Raw genomic sequence first — 21,126 nt, 5'->3', positions numbered from 1 at the left:
CTGTTAGTTGCATTCTGATGTATTTAGACCATATACTAATTCTTTGATAGATCTTGATTGGGCACGTTTTAAAAATATTTGTCACCTATTGTTTAATTTCTTTTTATGCAGGATTTTCTCAATAGACTAGTGAATGATCATGGAAGCATTGACCTTGAATGGTTAAGGGATGTTGAACCAGATAAAGCAAAGTAAGATACAATTTACAACTACATTTGTTGTTGTACACCTTACTACTTATGTAAGAGAGGAACATGAGCACTTATATAAATTTTGAACGTGTAAAATTTTAAATGACAATGTGGAGTCCATAGAGCAGGATAAACAGAAATGAAATTGCTTAAAATGAGAATCCAATAGCAATCTTCCGTTTCTTTTAACAATTCTTGTAATTTAACTCCATTATTATGTTTTGGAAAAAAACTATTCCCAGTAGTTAAGAAAAAGCATGAGCCATTTGACGGGTTATAGTTCCTTTACTTGTATCATTTTTATATTCAGGGATTATCTCTTAAGCATACATGGATTGGGACTTAAAAGTGTTGAATGTGTACGCCTTTTAACACTCCAACATCTAGCCTTTCCTGTAAGTTGTGATTCTTAATTTACTGCTTCAAAGAAATCTTATTGATCTATGAGTGGCTAATTATTGACATGAAAAAACAAGGTTGATACTAATGTTGGCCGGATATGCGTAAGGCTGGGATGGGTTCCCTTGCAACCGCTGCCTGAGTCCCTGCAGTTACATTTGCTAGAGATGTAAGTATTTTATTAGCATGGAGCGACTAATTTTTGTATAAAATTTTTTATTGCTCGTTCATATATTTACAGGTATCCGTTCCAGGACAGCATTCAAAAGTATCTTTGGCCCCGGCTATGTAAGCTTGATCAGCGAACTTTGTAAGCAATAGAGGACTCCTAACATTGGTGTTTCTTTGAAAACGTACTAATGCAAGACACTGGTGCCTATGCTTCACATGTTATAATTTTTATTTTGCAGATATGAACTACACTATCAAATGATTACCTTTGGAAAGGTATGATTGATATGGAGATTTTTCTTTATAATAAATGCATGTTTAACCTTTTGATTCAGGTTTTCTGCACAAAAAACAAACCGAACTGTAATGCATGTCCAATGAGGGGTGAATGCAAACACTTTGCAAGTGCATTCGCCAGGTTAGTACTAGCTTGTTAAAGATATTGAACTGTGGATTCCAACTGAGTCCCATCAAAAATTTGACGATTAAAATATTTATTGATAGAAGAAAATAAGTTATCATCAATCTCAATGTTCTCACATCAAGCAGTTTTGACCGAAACAAGTATACACATCAAGTTATTTAATGTCATGAAATGGAAGTGAAAATTATGAGTAGGAACTATAATGTCAAGTAACTTTGTTAATAGTTCGTCCAATAAAACTTTCTTCTGAATGTTCTTTTATGCACCAAATATTGGAAGAACTGCCGAGCATTTAATTTGTAATTATCTAATTTATGTGATGAATGATGCAGTGCAAGACTAGCACTTCCAGGGCCCGAAGAGAAAAGCTTGACGATTTCCACAAGATCTCCTTCCTATGAAAATTGTAAATCCAATTTACAACCAATGCATGTACCACAAATTGAGTTCAACCGAGACCTGAAAGAAACAAGTAATGGCAATAACTGTGAGCCAATTGTTGAAGAGCCATCAACACCAGAGCACATAGAAACAGAAGAAAGTGCAATAGAGGATATGTTTTGTGAAAATCCTGATGAAATCCCTACTATTAATTTAAACTTTGAAGAGTTCAGCAACTACTTGCATGACTATATGCAAGATGACGCATCAAAAGCATTAGTGGTGGTAAGTCCAGAAGCTGCTTCTATTCCAACAACGAAGCTCAAGAATATTAGTCGGCTGCGAACAGAGCACCATGTGTATGTTAGCTCTCAATATAACAAGTGTCATTTAAAGGCTAATCATAACTGGAATACTTTTATGAATGAATATTTAAGTGGCGCAACACCTGCTTGTTTTCTTATTGCAGATACGAGCTTCCAGATTCACATCCTTTATTGGAAGGAGTGAGTTCTATTTAAACCATGAATGTTATTTTTATGAATGTGTCCGCCCTTAATTTATATTTTCAATTGTTAACAGTTGGACCGAAGAGAATCTGATGATCCTTCATCATATCTGCTGGCTATATGGACTCCAGGCAAGAAGCTCGACTCTTTGATGTTACTAATATTTAACATTACTGACATCTGCATGAACATGAAACAGGTGAGACGCCACAATCCATTGAACCACCAGAGACACTCTGCAACTACCAGGAATCAGGTAAATTGTGCAACAAAATCACTTGCTTTGCCTGCGACAGTAAACAAGAAGCAGAAGCACGAACTGTTCGAGGCACAATTTTGGTATTGTCTACTTGTCCTTCTCTCTTGTTCTCCTCTTGACAAAGTGTGAATCATTTGAAGTTAGCAGTGAATACCAATTCAAAACAAGAAAAATAATGAACTTGTGCAGCAATATGTGGAACTTGAAAAAACATTATCATGAACAGATCCCATGTAGAACAGCAATGCGAGGAAGTTTCCCACTCAATGGCACCTATTTTCAGGTCAACGAGGTGAGTAAAGCATTGTTTTGTAGAATCAATGTACTTTGGCTGTTTAGTCAATATAGTAGACATGTAGAATTATACCTTTTGCCAGCCTACCTTTATTTGTCTGTACCCTAATTAAGAACAATTGTCCAATACAGGTATTTGCAGATCATGATAGTAGTTGTCATCCAATTGATGTTCCTAGAGAATGGTTATGGAGCCTTCCAAGGAGGACAGTTTATTTTGGTACCTCAGTAACAACAATATTTAAGGGTAGAAGCGTACTAATACTCTAAATTGCATACAATATGGAAAACATTTTGCTCCAAAGGAAACAACTGACAACAAATTTTGTTTGCAATTGATAGGTTTAACAACTCAAGAAATACAGCTGTGCTTTTGGCGAGGTAAGAAGGCAATTCCTAATTTCCGTAGCTATAAATTAATTCTTTACACCATAATTTCTATTCATCAAGAAAAGTAAGAATCTCTTAGTAGAGTATGCATCAAGTATTAAAGAAGGGTAATAATAATAATAATAATATTGGAGATTAAGACCACTTTTAAAACATCAACTGAAACCAAATGTAAAAGAAAAGAAAATATTCTAGAGAAATGAAATAATTTTATTCCTAAAATGACTGAATAAATTTGTTATTCTATCTTCACAATTGCTCAATTACAACCTATCAAATTGATTTATTCTCCTGAATAAAAGGATATATATCATAATGAACATTTATAAAATCTTTATTTTTTTGTAAAAGTAAATACTTAATTTACATTATTCTCTCTCAAATAAATTGTATATTTTAAATTGAAGTATTTTTTTTTCCAATTAGTGAGAAATAATAGTAACCTTTTGAGTATTGATCTTTATGGAACAGTTAAGGTGTCAATTCTAATGAATATGGAATAATAATAACATTTGGATTTTAATGTAAAAAATTAAAAGGGCTGATTATCAGAATTATTAAAAGGGTATTTCTTTTTTAGAAAATATCAAAAGAGCACAGCATATTTCTTTATAAAAAAAATTATTCCAATGTTATTATAGCAGCTAGAGTAGCTAGTGTAACATGTAACAATTGTAACGTAGTTGTTATAATGTATTAGAGTAAATTATTTTTTTAGTTCAACACTTTAGCATATTTCTTTATAAAAACTATTTTTATTTCAATGTTCTTGTAACAACTAGGAGTAAAGGCTATAATGTGTAATAAGTACATCTTAGTTGTTACAGTGTGTTATAAATTATTATTTTTAGTTCAAGTTGATCAAAAATATACATAAAACACTTTAAATAAAAAAATACTTTATCAAGTTACTAAAAAAAATTTAAACTCCATCAAAATCGCTTCAATAATATTAAAAGCATTGTAAAATTATTGTAATAATCATTATTGGCTATTACATTATTGTAATAGCGAATTGGTGACTACTACACATAGTGGCTATGTAATTATTTGATATGCTCCCACGGGCATAGTTGAGGAGGTAAGTGGATGAAGATTTGTCATTTGAGATCGAGAGATCAAAAGATCAAACATTAGGGTTGACGGGGTGTAAATCCTTACATGTATAACTAACTCCCTCCTCCCAATCCACCTGTAATAAGTTTATAGTGATTTTAATATTTTTTTAATCGATTTTGATAGGTTTACGTAATTTTAATTAAGATAGTAAAGATTTTTTAAAATATAAAAGTGTTATATGTATAAGTTTTTTCATGGAGATGAATTAGTTTATTTTAACATAGTAATTATTCTTAATTGTTAAAATAGCATTAGAACAAAGATACTAAGGTGTCATTGACTTTTTTTATATAAAAAATAGCATTGATTTGTTTTTTAAAAAGAGTGCCCCTTGATGACTTTAGCATGATTTAGCATGGTGTTTTTATTGTCTTCTTTGGACATAGTTTTGGAATAATTATCCCTCTTGTATTAGAAATAAAACTTTATTTTATTTTATTCCTCGTCGGCCAGTGAATAAGAATCATTTTGTTTATTTATTTTACTATCTAAGTATTTAATTTTTTGAATCGTCTAATTTTGAAAGTGACTGTCCATAAAATTTTTTTGCGATCAGATAAATCCCCTTGATGATTTTATTAATTTAAGCTATCATCTTTATTTTTGCCCTTTAATATAACATGCATGGAGCATGATATTCGTTGATGATAGACATATAATGAAACAAGAAATTAATTTTTAATAAGTGCATGTCTTAGGAAAAAAAATTTCTCTCACCCTTTAGTTAAGTAATCGATAAGTTGATCTCATAATTTATTTCTCTTCATATAATATGAAGACGAATTGTGAGGGACGCATGAGATGAACATAATCATCTTTTATTATAATAGTGTTGGATCGAGATGCGCTAGAGGTGGGGTGTGGGGAGGGGGGGGAGGTGAATAGTGCTCGTAGCTTTCATTTTTTGTATTCGAAAACATATGAGTAAAGCAGCGGAATAAAATAGAAAACAATCACACAAAAAGGACCCAAGTGTTTTTTACTTGGTTCGAAGCCTTGGGCGACTCCTACTCCAAGGCCCACGCTCGTTAAACGTTTACTTTGAGCAATTCACTATCAGATCGCAAAGTATAAATATATATTACAAAACAGAAATAAGAAAGCTATACCGACAACAGAATTACAAGAATTAAAGCTCCGGGTCGTCGAGGACTTGTCGTAGCTTAGTCGGGTTGTCTCGTGAACAGCACGTTGCAGAAGGATCACTTGAGAATTGTTGTCACTAGTTGCTGGTCGAAAAAGCCTTAAATAAATTGTTGAGGGCGCCTCCAAGTCCTCATGGAGGTGCTTCAAAGGTGAAGTTTTATCCTGATTTGAGCGCTACGATGAGTCTTCGCTGCCTGCTCGTTATTCGCCTGGAGGCGCCTCAATCAACTACTGAGGGTGCCTCCAACCAAGTGTCCAGGGCGCCTCAGCTGTCTCTAAGGGCACCTCCAGGCCCACTGCGCAGCCAGCCCACCTTTGCACCCGAGGCACCTCAAGCTCCACGAGGGCACCTCGGGTACTATTCATCTGAGGCTAATCTTGCTCCTTTGTCCCTGCAAAATATGTTAGTCCACAACACAACCACATATCCAACAAAACAAAGTTAGCACACATAATAAGCATAATAATATGAAAGTTTTGACAGTCACGGACTGTCCGGTTCTGACTTCGAATTTTCGACCGGAAACCCTAAGTCGAACTGACGCCTACTGTTCCCTTTTCCGAGGAACGCGTCCTCACCTACTCCACTCAGGAGAGCATACATGATGTCAGTCCGGTCCTCCAGACCGACTGGACTTTCTGCTTAGGATTACCACCCCCTAGGATTTTTCGTCACCTAGGGTTATCTCCCCCTAGGACCTAAAGTTACCCCCCTAGGATTTTCACCACCTAGGGTTACCACCCCTTAGGATAATGCCGCCCCTTAGGGTTTTTCCTCCACTTAGGATTACCACCCCCTAGGACTTAAGGTTTCCACTCCCTAGGGTTTTCCACCATCTAGGGTTACCCCCACCCCCGAGGACCTCAGGTTACCACCCCTTAGGGTTTTCCTCCTACCTAACCGCAGTTAGGACTTTTTTGCAAGCTCATTCGCACATGTTAGATAACAAATAATCTTAACTTAAACCCTTTGACATAATCAAAATATCGATTTAATCGTCGAATATTTCCTACACTAACAAATAAAATATTATATTTTTAATGTTGGATATCTCATCTGTTTTGAAAGAATTATTCCTCTTGTATTCGTTGAGAAATAAAATCTTGATCGTCAAGATGACAGCTTCATCTTTACTGTCAGAGAAATAAAATCTTACTTTATTTTATTTCTTTTCAAGACAGAGAGTAAGAATCATTTTATTTATTTTATTTTATTTTTTTTACAAACTCAGGTATCTAGCTCTTCGTTAATCCCGGAGATGATCAACTTGGATTTATGAAAATTTTTCATCGACCACTGAATCCGGAAGCATAAATATCTCATCACCCAACAACTGTCTTAGATTTGTCATCTCCGGAAGGAACTTGCTTGTAATGCATCATAAATATTTGAGAATTATTGGAGTGTCGTTGCTATGCAGTAAAATTCATTTTAATAAATGGTTGAATCTGTTTGTTATAATTTTATAGTGATTTTAATTTTTTTAAAACAATTTTGATTAATTTAATTAAAAAATTATATAAAAGTGTTATATAAATACTATGTTGACTAAGTTGAATTTGTTTGTTATAATATGTATTATAGAAATTAGCTGCTATAATAAGGTATTATAGAAGTTTCTGGACTATTCCATTAATTTGGGACGTCATCTTTATTTTTGTCCTTTTTTGTTAATCTAGTTATTTGGGTATACAATTAATTCCAAAGGAAATCGATTCAGTCTCACGAAAAATTTTTATCGGTCATTGGAAAATTTGGAAGCTAAGTGGCAGTAGACATAATGGTTCAACAGCCTCAATGGTTGAAACACGGGAGGTGAATTTTTTTTTCCAGTTTTTTAAATTTTAAACCCTGAGTATATGAGAAATCTCATGTTGTGTTTAGCATTGCAACATAGGAGGTCATTTTTGCCTTTAATTTAACATGCATGGAGTATGATGTTTTCATCGTCGTCTTCTGTCGAGGTATCATCTGTTTTAGAATAATTGTAAATGTCTTCTATTTTTTGAGAAATTATCTTATTTTATTTTATTTCTTTTAAGTCATCCTTTCCCGCAAGGAAAAATCATTTTAATGAATGATGTAGTGAGGATCGCATCTACGTCGAGATAATTGGAACCAAAATTGACGACATCTAATTTATGATAAAGGCAATATGCAAAGACGTAGATTTGAAAATCTTCCACTAAAAGGTCATACAGTAAAAAGTAGTCGGGTAGATAAAGCTCCTGTGGAAATAAAATTTCGAGGAAAAATTTATTATACATCATCTTTTTATCAAAGAAGACCCTTCTTTTGTAAGATACTATTTCCACAATTAAAACTTATGATCTCTGGAGACTGTGATAATAATTTTATAGTTACGTGAAGTTCTCATTCACCAAAGTAGTATATAGTGTAACTTAAAATTAAATTAATGTTTTAATTAATTAATTAATTAAGCATGCAGTTGTCATAACATGTTTAAATTAATTATACATAAAAAAACTCTATTATGAACCTAAGAATAAGTTAACTTATCACTAGATACTTTATAATAATTAATTTTATTTCTAGTAATAGCATGAGCTTCTTATGCCAACTAGTAGAAAATAGATGATAAGTAGTAAAAAACAAAAATTAGTTCTTTAGAACGAAGAGTTTTGAAATCATAAATAATTATAAAGGTAGCATATACCTTAATTTGTTAATTATGAAATAAATGTGTTGCAATCTTATTTCATTATTTTTATATTATTCAATTTATTCTTTTAATTTTTCTAATTAGTATTGAGTATTCACCCGTTATAACTTGTAAACCTCAATCATGGCCAAATCAGTAAGGAGACCTTCATAGCAAGAATTAGGAGTAGGAAAAATATTAAAAATTTAATATATTATACATATCATATCAAAATATATTGAATTATATCGATATTATTAATATTTTAAAAAATTTAGTATGATATTTTTGATATTGATATGATATTTAGTATCAGTATATCGTATATACTATACCGATATTAAAATTTTAATATAAACGACATAAATTTATACAATATCAAAAATTTAATATATCGAAATTTTAATATGGTGTCAGTATGAATTTTTTATACTGAATTTTTTGATGCAGTATATGATATATGGGTTTAGAGTTCGATATGTCATACCGAACACTCCTAGTGAGAATTTTTTAACATAAAGTAGAAAAAAAGTTCTACTAAAATAAAATCTACTAGCTTAATAGTAATCTTTTAACTTTAAAATATATCTATGAACATTTTATGAAGGACCAAATCATTACGCGACAAGTTTAGAGTTGAGTTCTATAAACTATATAGATTTATTTGAAATACAGACTTTAGGTGTTATTTTTAGAATAGGTGCATGTATAGATAAATTTACATTTGAGTACAAATCAAAAGAGGAGTTTTTTTAATTAGAATCATGGAGTGTTTCCTTTATTTATTATCAAACAAGTTCTATCCCACCGCTTCATATTTTATTTTTCAAAATTATCCTTAATTTTTTTAATATTATAGTAACAGCTACAAGATCATAACTATTACACAACTATAATAATTACGATCTTGTAACTTTTACACAATTATAACAGCTACAAAATTATAATTACTACAATATAATATTAACTAGTATTAATCATAAATAAACTATTTATATTATAGTAGCTGTGATTTATAACACTATAACATGATGTTCACTTGTAATGAAATGTTACACAACTATAACAGTTACGATCTCATAGCTGTTATATAATTGTAACAGTTATGAAATTGTAGTTGTTACAATATAATATTAACTAGTATCAATCAGAATAAACTGTTTATATTATAATAGTTGTGACTTGTAGCTTCTATAACATGATTTTCACTTGTAATATGAACTGTTACACAACTATAATAATTACGATCTCATAGTTGTTACACAATTATAATAGCTACGAAATTGCAATTGCTACAATATAATATTAATTAGTATTAATCAGAAATAAACTGTGATTTGTAACTACTATAACATGATGTTCACTTGTAATGATCAATATTGACCAGAGATAAAATATTCATATTACAAGACTTATGAGCTACAAGTGCTACAACACAATGTTATTAGTATTGAATTGAGTCAAATTGTTGCTATAACATAGTATCCAATATTAGTCAGAGTTGAAGTATCCATATTGTAGTAATTATGAATCATGTGCTAAAAGTAAAGATAATTTTGAAAAATAAAATATATTCATCCTATTGATAATAAATGAAATATGGATGCCTCATGATTAAATAAAGAAAAAGACACCCTTTTGAATTTTTTCCTTTTTACGTTTTTTAAAGTAATCCTCATTCTTGAAGTTTTGTTAGCCCATGATTGTATTCAAATTCTATAGCTGTATATAGATTTCCTATATTAAAGTAGAAACAAATATATTTTCTTTGAATTTTTACCTAAATTTGTTAATGAACCAAACAAGGTCAAATCTAGGTTTTTTTTTTAATATCACAACATCTACTTCTGTTACACAATCTTATTATTTCAAATTTATTAATTTGTAATAAAATCTATGGGAAAAGTGTTTAGGTATATACGTTTTTTTTAGTTAGAGTCTTATTTCAATTCATGTTTCACTAGTGGTTGTCGAAATACTTATAGGCTATCAAAATTTCTTAGTGGCTCCAAAGATCAATAGAGTCCGTATCATACCAATCAATCTTCTACTTCAATTAGTTATATCGACCAATAAAACTAAGGGACTAATTTTGGCATGCCTATATTAACTTTTCAAGGAATTAACTTTTTCTTTAAATATAAGACAATGCAACTATGAATGGAGATTCATGTTCATGGAGTTATATATATAAAGGATAGTCTTTATAAAGTGCGTGCTTACTTAGATGGAAAATTGTGAAGATAAATTTTAGAGGATGATTTTTTAAGGGGCTAAAAAAATCATCCATGCTATTGGTTACTTGGAAAGATTTAGAAAGGACGAAAATCGAATAGGATTAGAGATCCCTTTGATCCACCATTTTGAATTCGCCCAAATATAGAATAATAATAACAAAAATTCTTCATCGTTACCAAAATATATCCACTATGACTTATTGCAAAATAATATCCATTGGAAACTCAAACGCTAGCCAACCTTGAGGGCCTTAGACTTAGAAGTCCTAAGCGTCATCATCAAGCTCCTTCCCACACTAAACTCATGAGCATCGACCTCAATTGGTTAGAGAAAGTGTGAAATCTAAAGAGTCAAACTAGCAAAATGGATAAGTAATATAATTAGTCGAGCAGTATGGTGAATCCGGAGAAGACATGTAGAACAACAATCCACTCAGTCTGAATGTGTTGAATGAATTGGCAGGCTAGATGAATCAAGTAGGTCATCCAAATGGATTGGATGAGCGAGTTGGATGGACTAAGTAGATTACATTGGCTAAACGAGCCAGACAAGTTTGAGAAGTCAAAAGTCAGACGCATGTTGGGCTAGGTAAGCTGGCTGTACATTTCTGTGGATCTAATAAACTTGCAAACATATAATGTGTTTTCTCCCCGTTTAGCTTAAGTATCCTAGGGAAGTAGAGGGTCACAATCTGTAAGTGAACGAGGGTAGCTAGATCTGACGTAGTGAAAGAAGCTTGGAGAAGATTGAATGGGTTGGAAGTCGAGTTCTACCACTTTTACAGATCTAATGAACTTGCAAATAGATAACATACCTGATATCTGTTTAGTGCAAGGACAGTTGGAAAGTAGAGGATCACAATTGCTTGCATCTGCAAAGTACAGTAGCTGAATAAGTGGTTGCCCATATATATGTTTGGAATGGACCCTGCAAAGGGAAAACTCTCGGCGGGGGAGCATTGAAAGTATTGTGCAAGTTGTGAGTAATAACTCATAAACACATAGGAGAAGGATGCCGATTGATAAGGAAGACGATGACAGAAAATATTGATAGGACTCACGAATAGAGAACATGAACTTGCAGCGAAATATCAAACATTGAAACGGAAATTCAACTCTGACAATGTTTTGAAATTGAATTCGTAATTTACTTTAGCATCTCCTAGTGTTAACTGCTTTTTTTTTTCAACATCCAAAGAATCAGGCTTCCAGTAGCAGGATGTAGAGGATGACCACCAATCTCGTTGATGGAAATCTAGAATTCTAACAAGCCATCACTGGGGATATTACTTGAATTCAGTGGCCTCCTCAAGTTTGTACTGTTTTAAGAAATATAGAATCTACTCAAGTCGCAGTTATTTTATGTGGGAGCACGTGTAGAAGACTTATAAACAAGTTTCTGATGGATTCCAAAATTGCAAGTCTAAAGAGTAAAGAGCACTTGAAGTCCTGCTATTGCTCTTGGAAAAGACTATAATGTGATCATCTCACCCATTTTAACATCTCCAAAGAAATCTTGGCACTACCCTAACGATAGCGCATATGCAGATGCAATCAAAACAAAGTTAGGGCAACAGGTCTTGATTTCTATTTGCAGAAATGGAAGTATTTTATAATACAATAGCAATGGTTTGGCATCTTAATACATGGTTACTCAGAAATTGCATAATAATCATTAGAAATGTTCCTAAGTTCTAAGAATCAGAACATTTAATGAGGAATTTACTTATAGGGTTTTCTTTCTGGATTTGTTCTACAGGATTTGTTTGTGTAAGAGGATTTGACAGGACAACAAGAGCGCCAAAGCCTCTTTGCCCAAGATTGCACTGTCCAGCATATAAATTGCCCAAAAACAAAAAGTCTACAGGAGCAGAAGCGATAAAGGGAAGCCAGAGTATTGAGTCAGCTAGCAGGAGAATCACTTGAATCATTGCCTCTAACTCTCAAAGTCAGTTAGGACCTACAATTTCTAAAAGTTTGTGGATGTAGCGGCAACTACCCCTAATAATAAGCATTTATCTTGTTTCCTGTTTGCAATGTTTCCTGCTCGCGATGGGCTTACTTCTGAGGAAAAGTTCAACAGATTGTCTCAACATCCGCAGTTTCATTGTACATAGCAAATAATTATGGTTTTCTTTCTTTGTTTGTGGAATCAAACAATAGGTATGGCACAATTTCAGTTTATAATTTACTAAGGCATATGAGAAACTGTTTTTTCTTTTACAAAAGACAAATTAGACTATGATCACAGACCATAAGGATCAGAATGGAACAAGTATTGTTTGATATGAGCTAGAAATTCATTTTACCATACATTGCTCAGTTGACGGTTTAGAATCGATGTAGCATTCTGGTGGCTTCTTGGCTCCTAACTCAGAAAGTGATTGAGCTTGATGGTATTCTTTACCTAATGACCTTATCAACTGTTCAATATAACAGCAAATATTGTCAAAAATACTGAACAAAAGAGAATTAAAAATAGCTTCCATCAACCCATCGAGAGAGAACGATAACTAAATTTCTCTATTGAACAACAAATGATAATCATGGTAATTCCAGAACAAGTTAGCACACATCATTTACAAATGAGCCGTTGTAGCAGCCAAACTGCAACTTCAAGAACAAATAAGAAACTGAGTAAGATGTATGAGCGCCAATACATACAACAAAATAAATGGAGCAATTATGGAATATGGAAGATGAAAAACAAAGGTTAAGATAGATTTTATCGAACCCTAAAATGAGCCACATCTCTTTGTTGCCACAAGGTCCGGAAGATAAGTGACACAAAAAATGTACATAAATATCAGACCATATATGATTTTGTAATTCTTACTTTACTCCTTTTTACTTCCTAAATGGGCCTAAAGAATGCCAACCTCATAGAATTCCTATCAGATTTACTCTTGAATGCAATTGAGCAAATTGATGTAGACCAGTTAGACGTTCAGAGGCAATAATAGATTCAGCCTAAGGTCTAGATAAATAAAAAATACATAAAAATTAACAAAAAAGAATAAAGACATACAAAATGATGGAAGATGGTGGAAATCAATGTTAGAAATCTCAAGATTCATAAATGTCAATTAGCTACAAAAAAAAAAAAGACATTCAGGATAGCAACAAGTACTAACAACAAACTGCACGTCCAATATGTACCATGCAAGGCAGTTCAGCCATGTTCCTAGGTAGGATCTTTGTCCTGACACTTCTGATGCGCATAAGCATACACTACAAGAATACTCTCAAATAGTGACGGAATTAGCGACGGAAATTAAATTATATCACTAATTAGCAACCGAAATAAATTATTGTTGCTAATTTAACGATGGAACCAATTCCATCTCTATTCTTATTTAACTTATTTAATTAGAGAGGGAATTAAATTTTCATCGTTAATTGACTTTCTAATTGGGGTTACCATTTTCGATTTTTTCTTCCCAGCACCCGAAAATCTTCTTCTCCAATTAGATCCTCCCCAATTGACCTCCTCCCTGATCTCCGGTACGCTCCTCTCCGATCTCCAGCACTGGCATGCATCCCGTTGGTACGCTCGATCCTCTCCCCTTCCCTCTCCTCTCTTAGCGACGGCTTGGCGGCAGCCTCGCAACAAAGTCTCGCCTTGGCCGCGGCCTTATAGTAAGGTCGCGAGGCCGAGCACGACCTTAGCCTCGTGCCCTAGCCGGCTTGTAGTGTGCGCGCATAACACTAGCCGGGCATTGGACGGCCGTGAGCTCAGCCGTGGCCGCAACCCTGGCTGTGAGCTCAATCGTGGCCTCAGCCCTAGCCGCAACCTCAACCTTGGCTGCGAGCTTGACCGACTACGAGCTAGACATATTTACTTGGATTAGGAGTTTAAAGTAGTTAATTATATTTTTGCTTCTTAAAGATGACACGAGCTACTGTTTCCGTTGTGAATGTAATTTCATTGACTGTTAGTTGTGTTCATGCAAGCTTTTTCAAGTTTATACAAAGGTTGTGTTGTTTGAATCTTACTCTTTCTATCAAAAGTTATAAAAATTGGTTTTCCAACATCATATCAGCTGATTCGAACTCAAAAGCATTGCAGTGTTGTGCTACTACTGAAATGGACAGTGAATTAACTAAGATGAGTAGACAAAGATCAAAAGAACTACCAATTTGAATTAGCACAAAGTATCAAAGATCAAATCTAATTTATACTTGTTAATTAGATAGAATTATAGTAAAGATTCTTTCTTTCTTGGTATTGTGTATAAAGTTAACATTTGCTACTTCCAAGAGTTCATTTAATAAAACTAATTTATTTGTTTGGATCTCCCATTGGATTACCAACCTTACCTAGGGATATTTTAAAAAAAAAATCACGTGAAAGAGTAGGAATTCCAACTCTCTAGATACTCACATTCACTTGTGTTCAAGCCTAAACAAGTCGATTAAAATGATCCAGCAAGTGCATCTCCGTTCTCTATTAAGGTGTAATCAGTAGGTCCCAGGAACATTTCCACTAGAATGCTTCCAACTGCTTCATGGCGATCACTGTTTTTGACAGATCAATCAGTAGGTCCAAGGAAAATGACTAGTACTGAAGCACCAATAATTGAGAGAACCCTAGTTGAATTGAGGCAACAGATTGAGTAGAAGAGAGTTTACAGTAGGCACAAGCTCTCGACCCTAATAGAGTCTAGCGATGAAGACTTAAAAACTGTTAATATTAATGATTACAATGATATTAAATTTTAGGATATGCTTATTTTTACATATAAATCTCACTAGTTCTACTATAAAAGACATTATTATTCTGACTTGATTATTATTTGGAATGTGCATGTGGTATAATATTATTTTACAGATATAATTATGTTGGATATTATAGTAGTACACGGTGGCCAGATTTTGTTGAGGATTGTTAGGAATTGATAAGTATTGATGTTATTAGTAATTAAAATTCATCTAATATTTTATTTATTATTTCAAAACAAAGAAAGTTTTTTTCATGCAGTTTTACTCCCAATGGTCATAAGTGTATCTACTTACATAATCAAAAAAAAATTAAAGAGCATCAGTGCGCTTCTGGTTTTACATGGAGGCATATAGACTAAGATTTTAAAGATTTTTATTATCGAGAATTTTTTATAAGTAATTTGAATATTATTGATACTATATAATATAATATCTTTTTACACTATTTTTTTCGATATTGTTACCGAAAAAATATATTTGGGAGGAAGGACACAAGGCAAAATTTAAGGCAACATGAAACAATTATTGTCAAAATCTATACAAGAACTCGTTATACAAGTGGAGAAGGAAGGGAACAAGGTTATCTCATGTACAAGATAAGATTTGGGATGCATGAAAGAACAATTGAGCTGTAGAAAAATGGCAGCAAAATTCATTGACTACTTCAAACAATATTAATACTAACGGGCCGAAGCACCATATCCACAAGGGATACGACTGGATCAAGATCCATTGTAGAGAATGCAATAGGCTTAGTGAGTTTACAATAAAGTTATATAAGAATTTTTAAAATATTAATGAACTTATTTTATTTTATAAAAAAATTTGTGTATGCAGGCTGATACTTTACAGAGACCTCCCACTTATTGGGAGGTATTTCGCAATATATAAAAAGGATGACACTTTTGTCGATGCTCGATCATAGACGTAAGAATATAAACTTTATTACCACTTACATTTAACAATGACTAGATTTATTAATTGTATATTAGATATTAATAATATTTTTTTACATAGGATTATATGATTGATTTGCACATGCGTCTCAGCCTACTATAGAGAGAGAGGAATTACATACACTATCAGATAATACTATAAATGAATATATTATGAGGTTGTAAGTGAAAGAAAAAAGAAGTCCCTCTACGAGCCTCCAAGCAAAAGTCGTATATGATCGTGTGATGACTCCTAGGCTCAGGGGTCGTCCCATTTCTTCATCTACTCAAGTGGAAGCATTAATACAAGAAAATCAAGAATTGAGAGATCGAGTCACGGTATTAGAGCAATCGACGGTCAACGAGCAATTGATTGAAAATCGGGTTAAGACGGCATTAGAGCGGCAAATACAAGAATTCTTCTCTCGCTTTCCATTAATAAGTGCAGACTCAAGACCCGAATGCTACTGATAAATAACTTATAATAACAATAATTTTTCTGTTATGTGTTGACCTTCAACTTAGTGTTTTTGTTTATTACTCATAAAAAATGCAAAATGGTTTTGTTAATTTTGATATTATATACATATTTAATTGTATTACATTTTTTAAGAAACCATATAAAAAGGTCAATACTTGAAAACCTAGATTCTATTACCCGATCAGCATATATTCAAACTCTCATCAAAGTATATTTTTTAAAAACATGTTAAACTTGTGTTTATCAGTTTGTGTATTTTTCTGTATTTTTTTTATAAGTAATTTTGCCCCTGTATAATCCATATTATCCAACTAATATGTAGCTTAACTTTAGATTTATATATGAGATTGTTTTAAAATAGAAAATGTAGTGTTAAACCTATCGTACTATTTTTGTTTAACTGAATTTGAATCATGTGTGTACTTGTTTTTGTTAAACTTATCATATTATACTTGCTGCAGGATGGGATAGTTGAAATGGAGGAGAGCATCGAGTGTTTTATATGACCGTAAAGTTACCTTTAAAACTTAAAGAAAAGTTTTACAAAATCGCAGTTAGACCTGCTATATTATATGGAGCTGAATGTTGGACTATGACTCAGCACATGAGCAGAAGATGAGAAATGTAGAGATGAAATGTTAAGATGGATGTGTGAACATATGAGGATGAATAAAATAAGAAATAAGAGCATTATGGAGAAAGTCGGAGTTGCATCTATTGAGAGAAAACTCCAAGAGGCACATTTAAGATGGTACGAGCATGTACTTAGACGACTAATAAATGCTCCAGTTAGGCGATATTAAACTATGACAGAAGACAAATACCAAAAAAGACTTGGTTAGTAATAATAAAATAAGATAAAATTTATTTAAGTATAGATAATGATATAGTATGAGATAGAGCTCAATGGCGTAAAAGGATCCATATAGCCAACCCCACCTAGTGGGATAAGGGTTGATTGTTGGTTGGTTTTTTTATGGAAAAGTGTATTTGAATATTGCTTTTTGTTGAATTTTGTAGATGTTAGATGTTTTGTTTTGTTGAATGTTGTTTTTAAATGTTGTTTTTGTGATAAATGCTGAATATTGAATGTTGTGATTAATGTATTACAGGATTTGAATTAATTTTAAGGAGATTTATGCCAAAATTTTTGCTAAAATTAGCAATGGAAAATTGAGTTCAGTCGCTAATTAGCAACAACATTTTGAATTCCGTCGCTAAATTTGGCGACGGAAATTTATTTCCGTCACTAAGTTAGCGACGGAAAATAATACATCATCATTAAGTGAGCAACGGAAATTAATACACCGTTGTTAAGTTAACGACGACGTATTAATTTTCGTCACTAACTTTAGTGACGGATTTTAATTTTTGTCGTTAAATTTAGCGACGGATTTTAATTCAAAATTTTGTCACTAACTGGATTCGCGATGGAATTTTTTGCGATCAAAAATTTCCGTCGCTAATGGGTCGCCAAACGTTAGCGATAGAAATTTTGGTCACTAATTGGTGTATTTTTTGTAGTGAAGTCTTGATAAGTTCCTATTGGCTCAATAGGACAAGCTATCAAATTAAGTGATCAAAGACAGTATTTTGAAACATTAATATGTATATTCAGACCAACCAAGCAATTCAACCACAAATCACTATCATATCAAAGGGGATATGTTAGAAACTTGCAGTCATATATTTAATGTGACAAAAAAGAAACATCTCATACTAAACTTGGATGTCAAACTACAAATCTTTCCAAGGTTTGTTTTCTCCACTACTCCTGGGGCAAGCAAATAAACTTGATGGTTGTGCAAGAACTATCATCATTTTTCATAAGACAAAAGGAACTTAACACCTAACAAGTTGAACCACCCAGCAACAAAATTCCAGATAATTTGGAGGCTAGTTGATGTGTACAATGTCCAGAGGTGCATAAAACAAATGCAAATTTTCAGATTGATCCAGAAGTTTGACTCCATCACTTCGGTCATGGAAAAAAAAAGTCTTATCAAGCTTGGGAGAACATTTTTATTTTCATTACAGTTAAGCAGATCAATTATGAATTAAAATGAATCTGAAATGCAATCTTCAATGACAATGGATGGCCATGGTTCAGTTTGGTTCTTTTATAACTGCAGAGGACCAAATAATTGTAAATATATCAACCTGAGGATTGTACATGTACAACTAATAATATTAGTAGAAATCTACATATAGGTAGAGGGAATGACCTAGGTAATTTCCCCATTAACATGGTACTGAGCCTACTTATCCCTCTCTCATGATGAGCTTAAGTCACCCAAACAAGCCCTTCTCTGTCACATGGATTAGGTCACAAGCTCTTTCACTTAACTGTGGTTCTAGTCATGTATACTCTATGCGCAATTTAAGTAAATGTGATTTGCCTACAAATTGAGTCTGCAGAATTGTGATGGGTGTCCTTCCTCCTCAATTTTGATGGTGTAAATCAAGGGAAGTGTTGGGACATTTGTTCAATATGACTCTTTGTGGTTAAGCCTAAGCACAGTGTTTTTTGATGGTTTAGCAATGTGATTTAACTTAGACATTTATATTTGATCATGTGTATGAAGTGTGCAGCTTTACTCATCAAATGGATAAGCTTAAGTGGACTTCATGGATCGATCAAGCTTTGAAATATAATAAATTTCACTCTCCAATCTTCATAAGATAATTGATTTCTTAGGAAACATCAAATCAACTTTTGTCAATGTTGATCCAACCGGAGCTATCTGTACAATATCACCTTATTTTGACAACCATGAAAAAAGTTTGTATTGTGATATTACGAAAACTATGACTTTTTTTGCATTTCTAGAACATATGTATAGTGCCTGTTATATCATCCAAATCTATAATATACCATTTTATAAATTAATTAAACATAAAATTAGACAGAAAGAAAAGACATGGTAAAATAAGGTAAAGCTATGAACAAAGAAGGTGTCAAGAGATACCACGTGTTAGCCAAGCTCTAGAGATAGTTGGAAACATCCTCAAGAAGCATCTGTAAACTCTTTCTGAACTCCACTTCCTTGCATAATAAAAACAAGTGCTTTTTCATGGCCAGAAAGCAGAAAAAGTTGCTCAGAGTTGAAGATGCAGATTTCAGAATCCTTAGAATTTAGAAGTAGAAACTTTCTCAACATATTCTTCTTAAAGCATCTACATACTTTTGTCCAACTACTTCCTTCAACTCTTTGAAAAAAGGATCCTCTGAATTTCTTTCAAGAATATCAACAGGTGAGGCTGTCGCAACAAGGACATAGTTCTCTCCGTTGCCAACATCTATTTCATACACTTCAGAAAAAAAACTACCAAAATCATCAATCATTTGCTTGTAAAAGGACATGCAGGACGGAACAACGTTTACTGTCACAACTCCATGCTCCTTAATTATGGTTCGCAAAGCCATAAGAACACCTTTCTCAACAAACTCCAAAGGAGGAGCAAAGACACAATTGCTGGCATCTTCTGAATCCAAATCCACCATTACGACATCAAATCCAGAAGAATATCTTCTCAGCAATTTCACCAGTTCCAGACTAATTTCACCATTTTTCACGTCTTCAATCTTTCCAGTCTGCAAAATGCTTAAATATTTGATACATGCAAGCCCATCACCAAGACCAACTTTAAGGAAATCGTCTTCAGTCAACCCAAAATGCCGCTTAGCGACATCAAGAACTAGCTCATCGGCCTCGATTCCCAAGACATCGAAACCAAATTTTAATCTCAGAGACATAAGTAGAGCTCCGCCACCCACCCCGACACATAGAACCCGTGGCATCAAACCAGACTGGACCTGTAGATCGACCGCCGGAGAAATCAGAGAGAGACTAGCAACCATAGGCCTGAGATACGGTTGTACCAACGATCCTTTCTCCGGCATAAATGACCCAAATCTGGAAGAAGAAGAGGAATCGGGAAGAAGATGCACTTGGGACTGTACCAGATTCGGCATCCTTTTGAAGCGCAACCTCCTTCTCAGCTTGGGCGACTGGGACCGATCGAGCACCACGTCCTCTACCAGCATCTCTCCTACGGAGGGACCGACCAACATCTCCACCGGAGTTATATGAATAACATCGTCTTCGAAGGAGAGAAACGGAATATCAGGGAGGCCGTCGCTAAAAGAGGACTTTGGGGATAGGGCGAGGAGAAGAGGAGTGAGGAGTTGCTGGAACCGGTGGTGACGATCCGAATCGGGATCCCACTCGTTACGGGAGTAGCACTTGGGAAGAGTCGACGAGGGTTGACCACCGATCAGTATGAGACGGCAGATGGATGGATCTCCTGAAGAAGAGATGAGGAGCTGAATTTGTCCGGCGGCAGTGCAGAAGAGCCAGTCGTCCTCGCGGCCGGGGGGGACGAGCATCGCGGCTGTGCGAGGCGGCGGCGCAGGTCCAGGAAGGGGTGAGTCGAGGACGGCGACTCGGAGGGGATCGGCGTAGGGATCGCCGGGTTGGGGGTTGGGGAAGGCGAAGGAGATAAAGCGGGAGGGCGAGAGCCGTTCGAACTCACCAGCCTCCATCCTTTCTTTCTTTTACTTTCTTTTCCCAAGTGTCAGGTATTTCATTCACCAAGACGAGTGACTCATGGAAGTTTTGTAAGATAATAATCATTCATAATTTATCTTTTTCATATTAATTTTAAAATAAATTGATAAATTATCTCTTTAGATGTAGTGATTAACACCTGAGATATTTTCACAATAAGATCTAGAATTTGAATCTCGACCAAGCCGAGATAAATACCTCCCTTATGTGCTAGTTACTATTCCAAAAATTAAT

The 21,126-nt window shown here is 33.9% G+C and overlaps 2 protein-coding genes across 8 annotated transcripts in view; one reads left to right on the top strand and one right to left on the bottom strand.

The window, feature by feature from the left end:
* LOC122024903 (protein ROS1A-like) overlaps positions 1-12,281 on the top strand; it is a 65,902-nt gene extending 53,621 nt beyond the window's left edge. For 3 of the 6 annotated variants that reach the window (XM_042583638.1, XM_042583635.1, XM_042583640.1), the window contains 14 exons: positions 112-191; positions 502-586; positions 668-759; positions 832-900; positions 1,001-1,037; positions 1,097-1,179; positions 1,518-1,925; positions 2,036-2,072; positions 2,149-2,206; positions 2,275-2,414; positions 2,561-2,626; positions 2,761-2,875; positions 2,971-3,009; positions 11,943-12,281. In XM_042583638.1, the coding sequence (XP_042439572.1) occupies positions 112-191; positions 502-586; positions 668-759; positions 832-900; positions 1,001-1,037; positions 1,097-1,179; positions 1,518-1,925; positions 2,036-2,072; positions 2,149-2,206; positions 2,275-2,414; positions 2,561-2,626; positions 2,761-2,875; positions 2,971-3,009; positions 11,943-12,109 (1,476 nt within the window). In that variant the 3' untranslated portion in view covers positions 12,110-12,281. Of the gene's footprint in view, positions 1-111; positions 192-501; positions 587-667; positions 760-831; positions 901-1,000; positions 1,038-1,096; positions 1,180-1,517; positions 1,926-2,035; positions 2,073-2,148; positions 2,207-2,274; positions 2,415-2,560; positions 2,627-2,760; positions 2,876-2,970; positions 4,252-6,515; positions 6,725-11,942 lie in introns of those variants that run through there. The other 3 variants (XM_042583636.1, XM_042583639.1, XM_042583637.1) reach the window with 3 other exon arrangements.
* A 68-nt stretch (positions 12,282-12,349) lies between these two features.
* Positions 12,350-20,904, bottom strand: LOC122024905 (eEF1A lysine and N-terminal methyltransferase-like). Of its 2 annotated transcripts, none has more exons than XM_042583641.1 (3): positions 19,507-20,904; positions 19,291-19,367; positions 12,350-12,796 (listed from the first exon to the last, which is right to left on the bottom strand). In XM_042583641.1, exons 1-3 carry the CDS (start codon positions 20,865-20,867, stop codon positions 12,759-12,761), a joined length of 1,476 nt encoding a protein of 491 aa, XP_042439575.1. In that variant the 5' UTR covers positions 20,868-20,904; the 3' UTR covers positions 12,350-12,758. The 2 variants fall into 2 exon arrangements, with proteins under 2 accessions (XP_042439575.1, XP_042439576.1); XM_042583642.1 differs by having other exon boundaries at positions 12,371-12,606.
* Positions 20,905-21,126: the final 222 nt, after the last annotated feature.

The sequence above is a fragment of the Zingiber officinale genome, chromosome 9B (assembly GCF_018446385.1).
Source record: "Zingiber officinale cultivar Zhangliang chromosome 9B, Zo_v1.1, whole genome shotgun sequence".
Lineage (NCBI taxonomy): Eukaryota > Viridiplantae > Streptophyta > Magnoliopsida > Zingiberales > Zingiberaceae > Zingiber > Zingiber officinale.
Note: the sequence above shows the minus strand (reverse complement) of the source record. Positions and strands in the feature narration are given on the sequence as shown.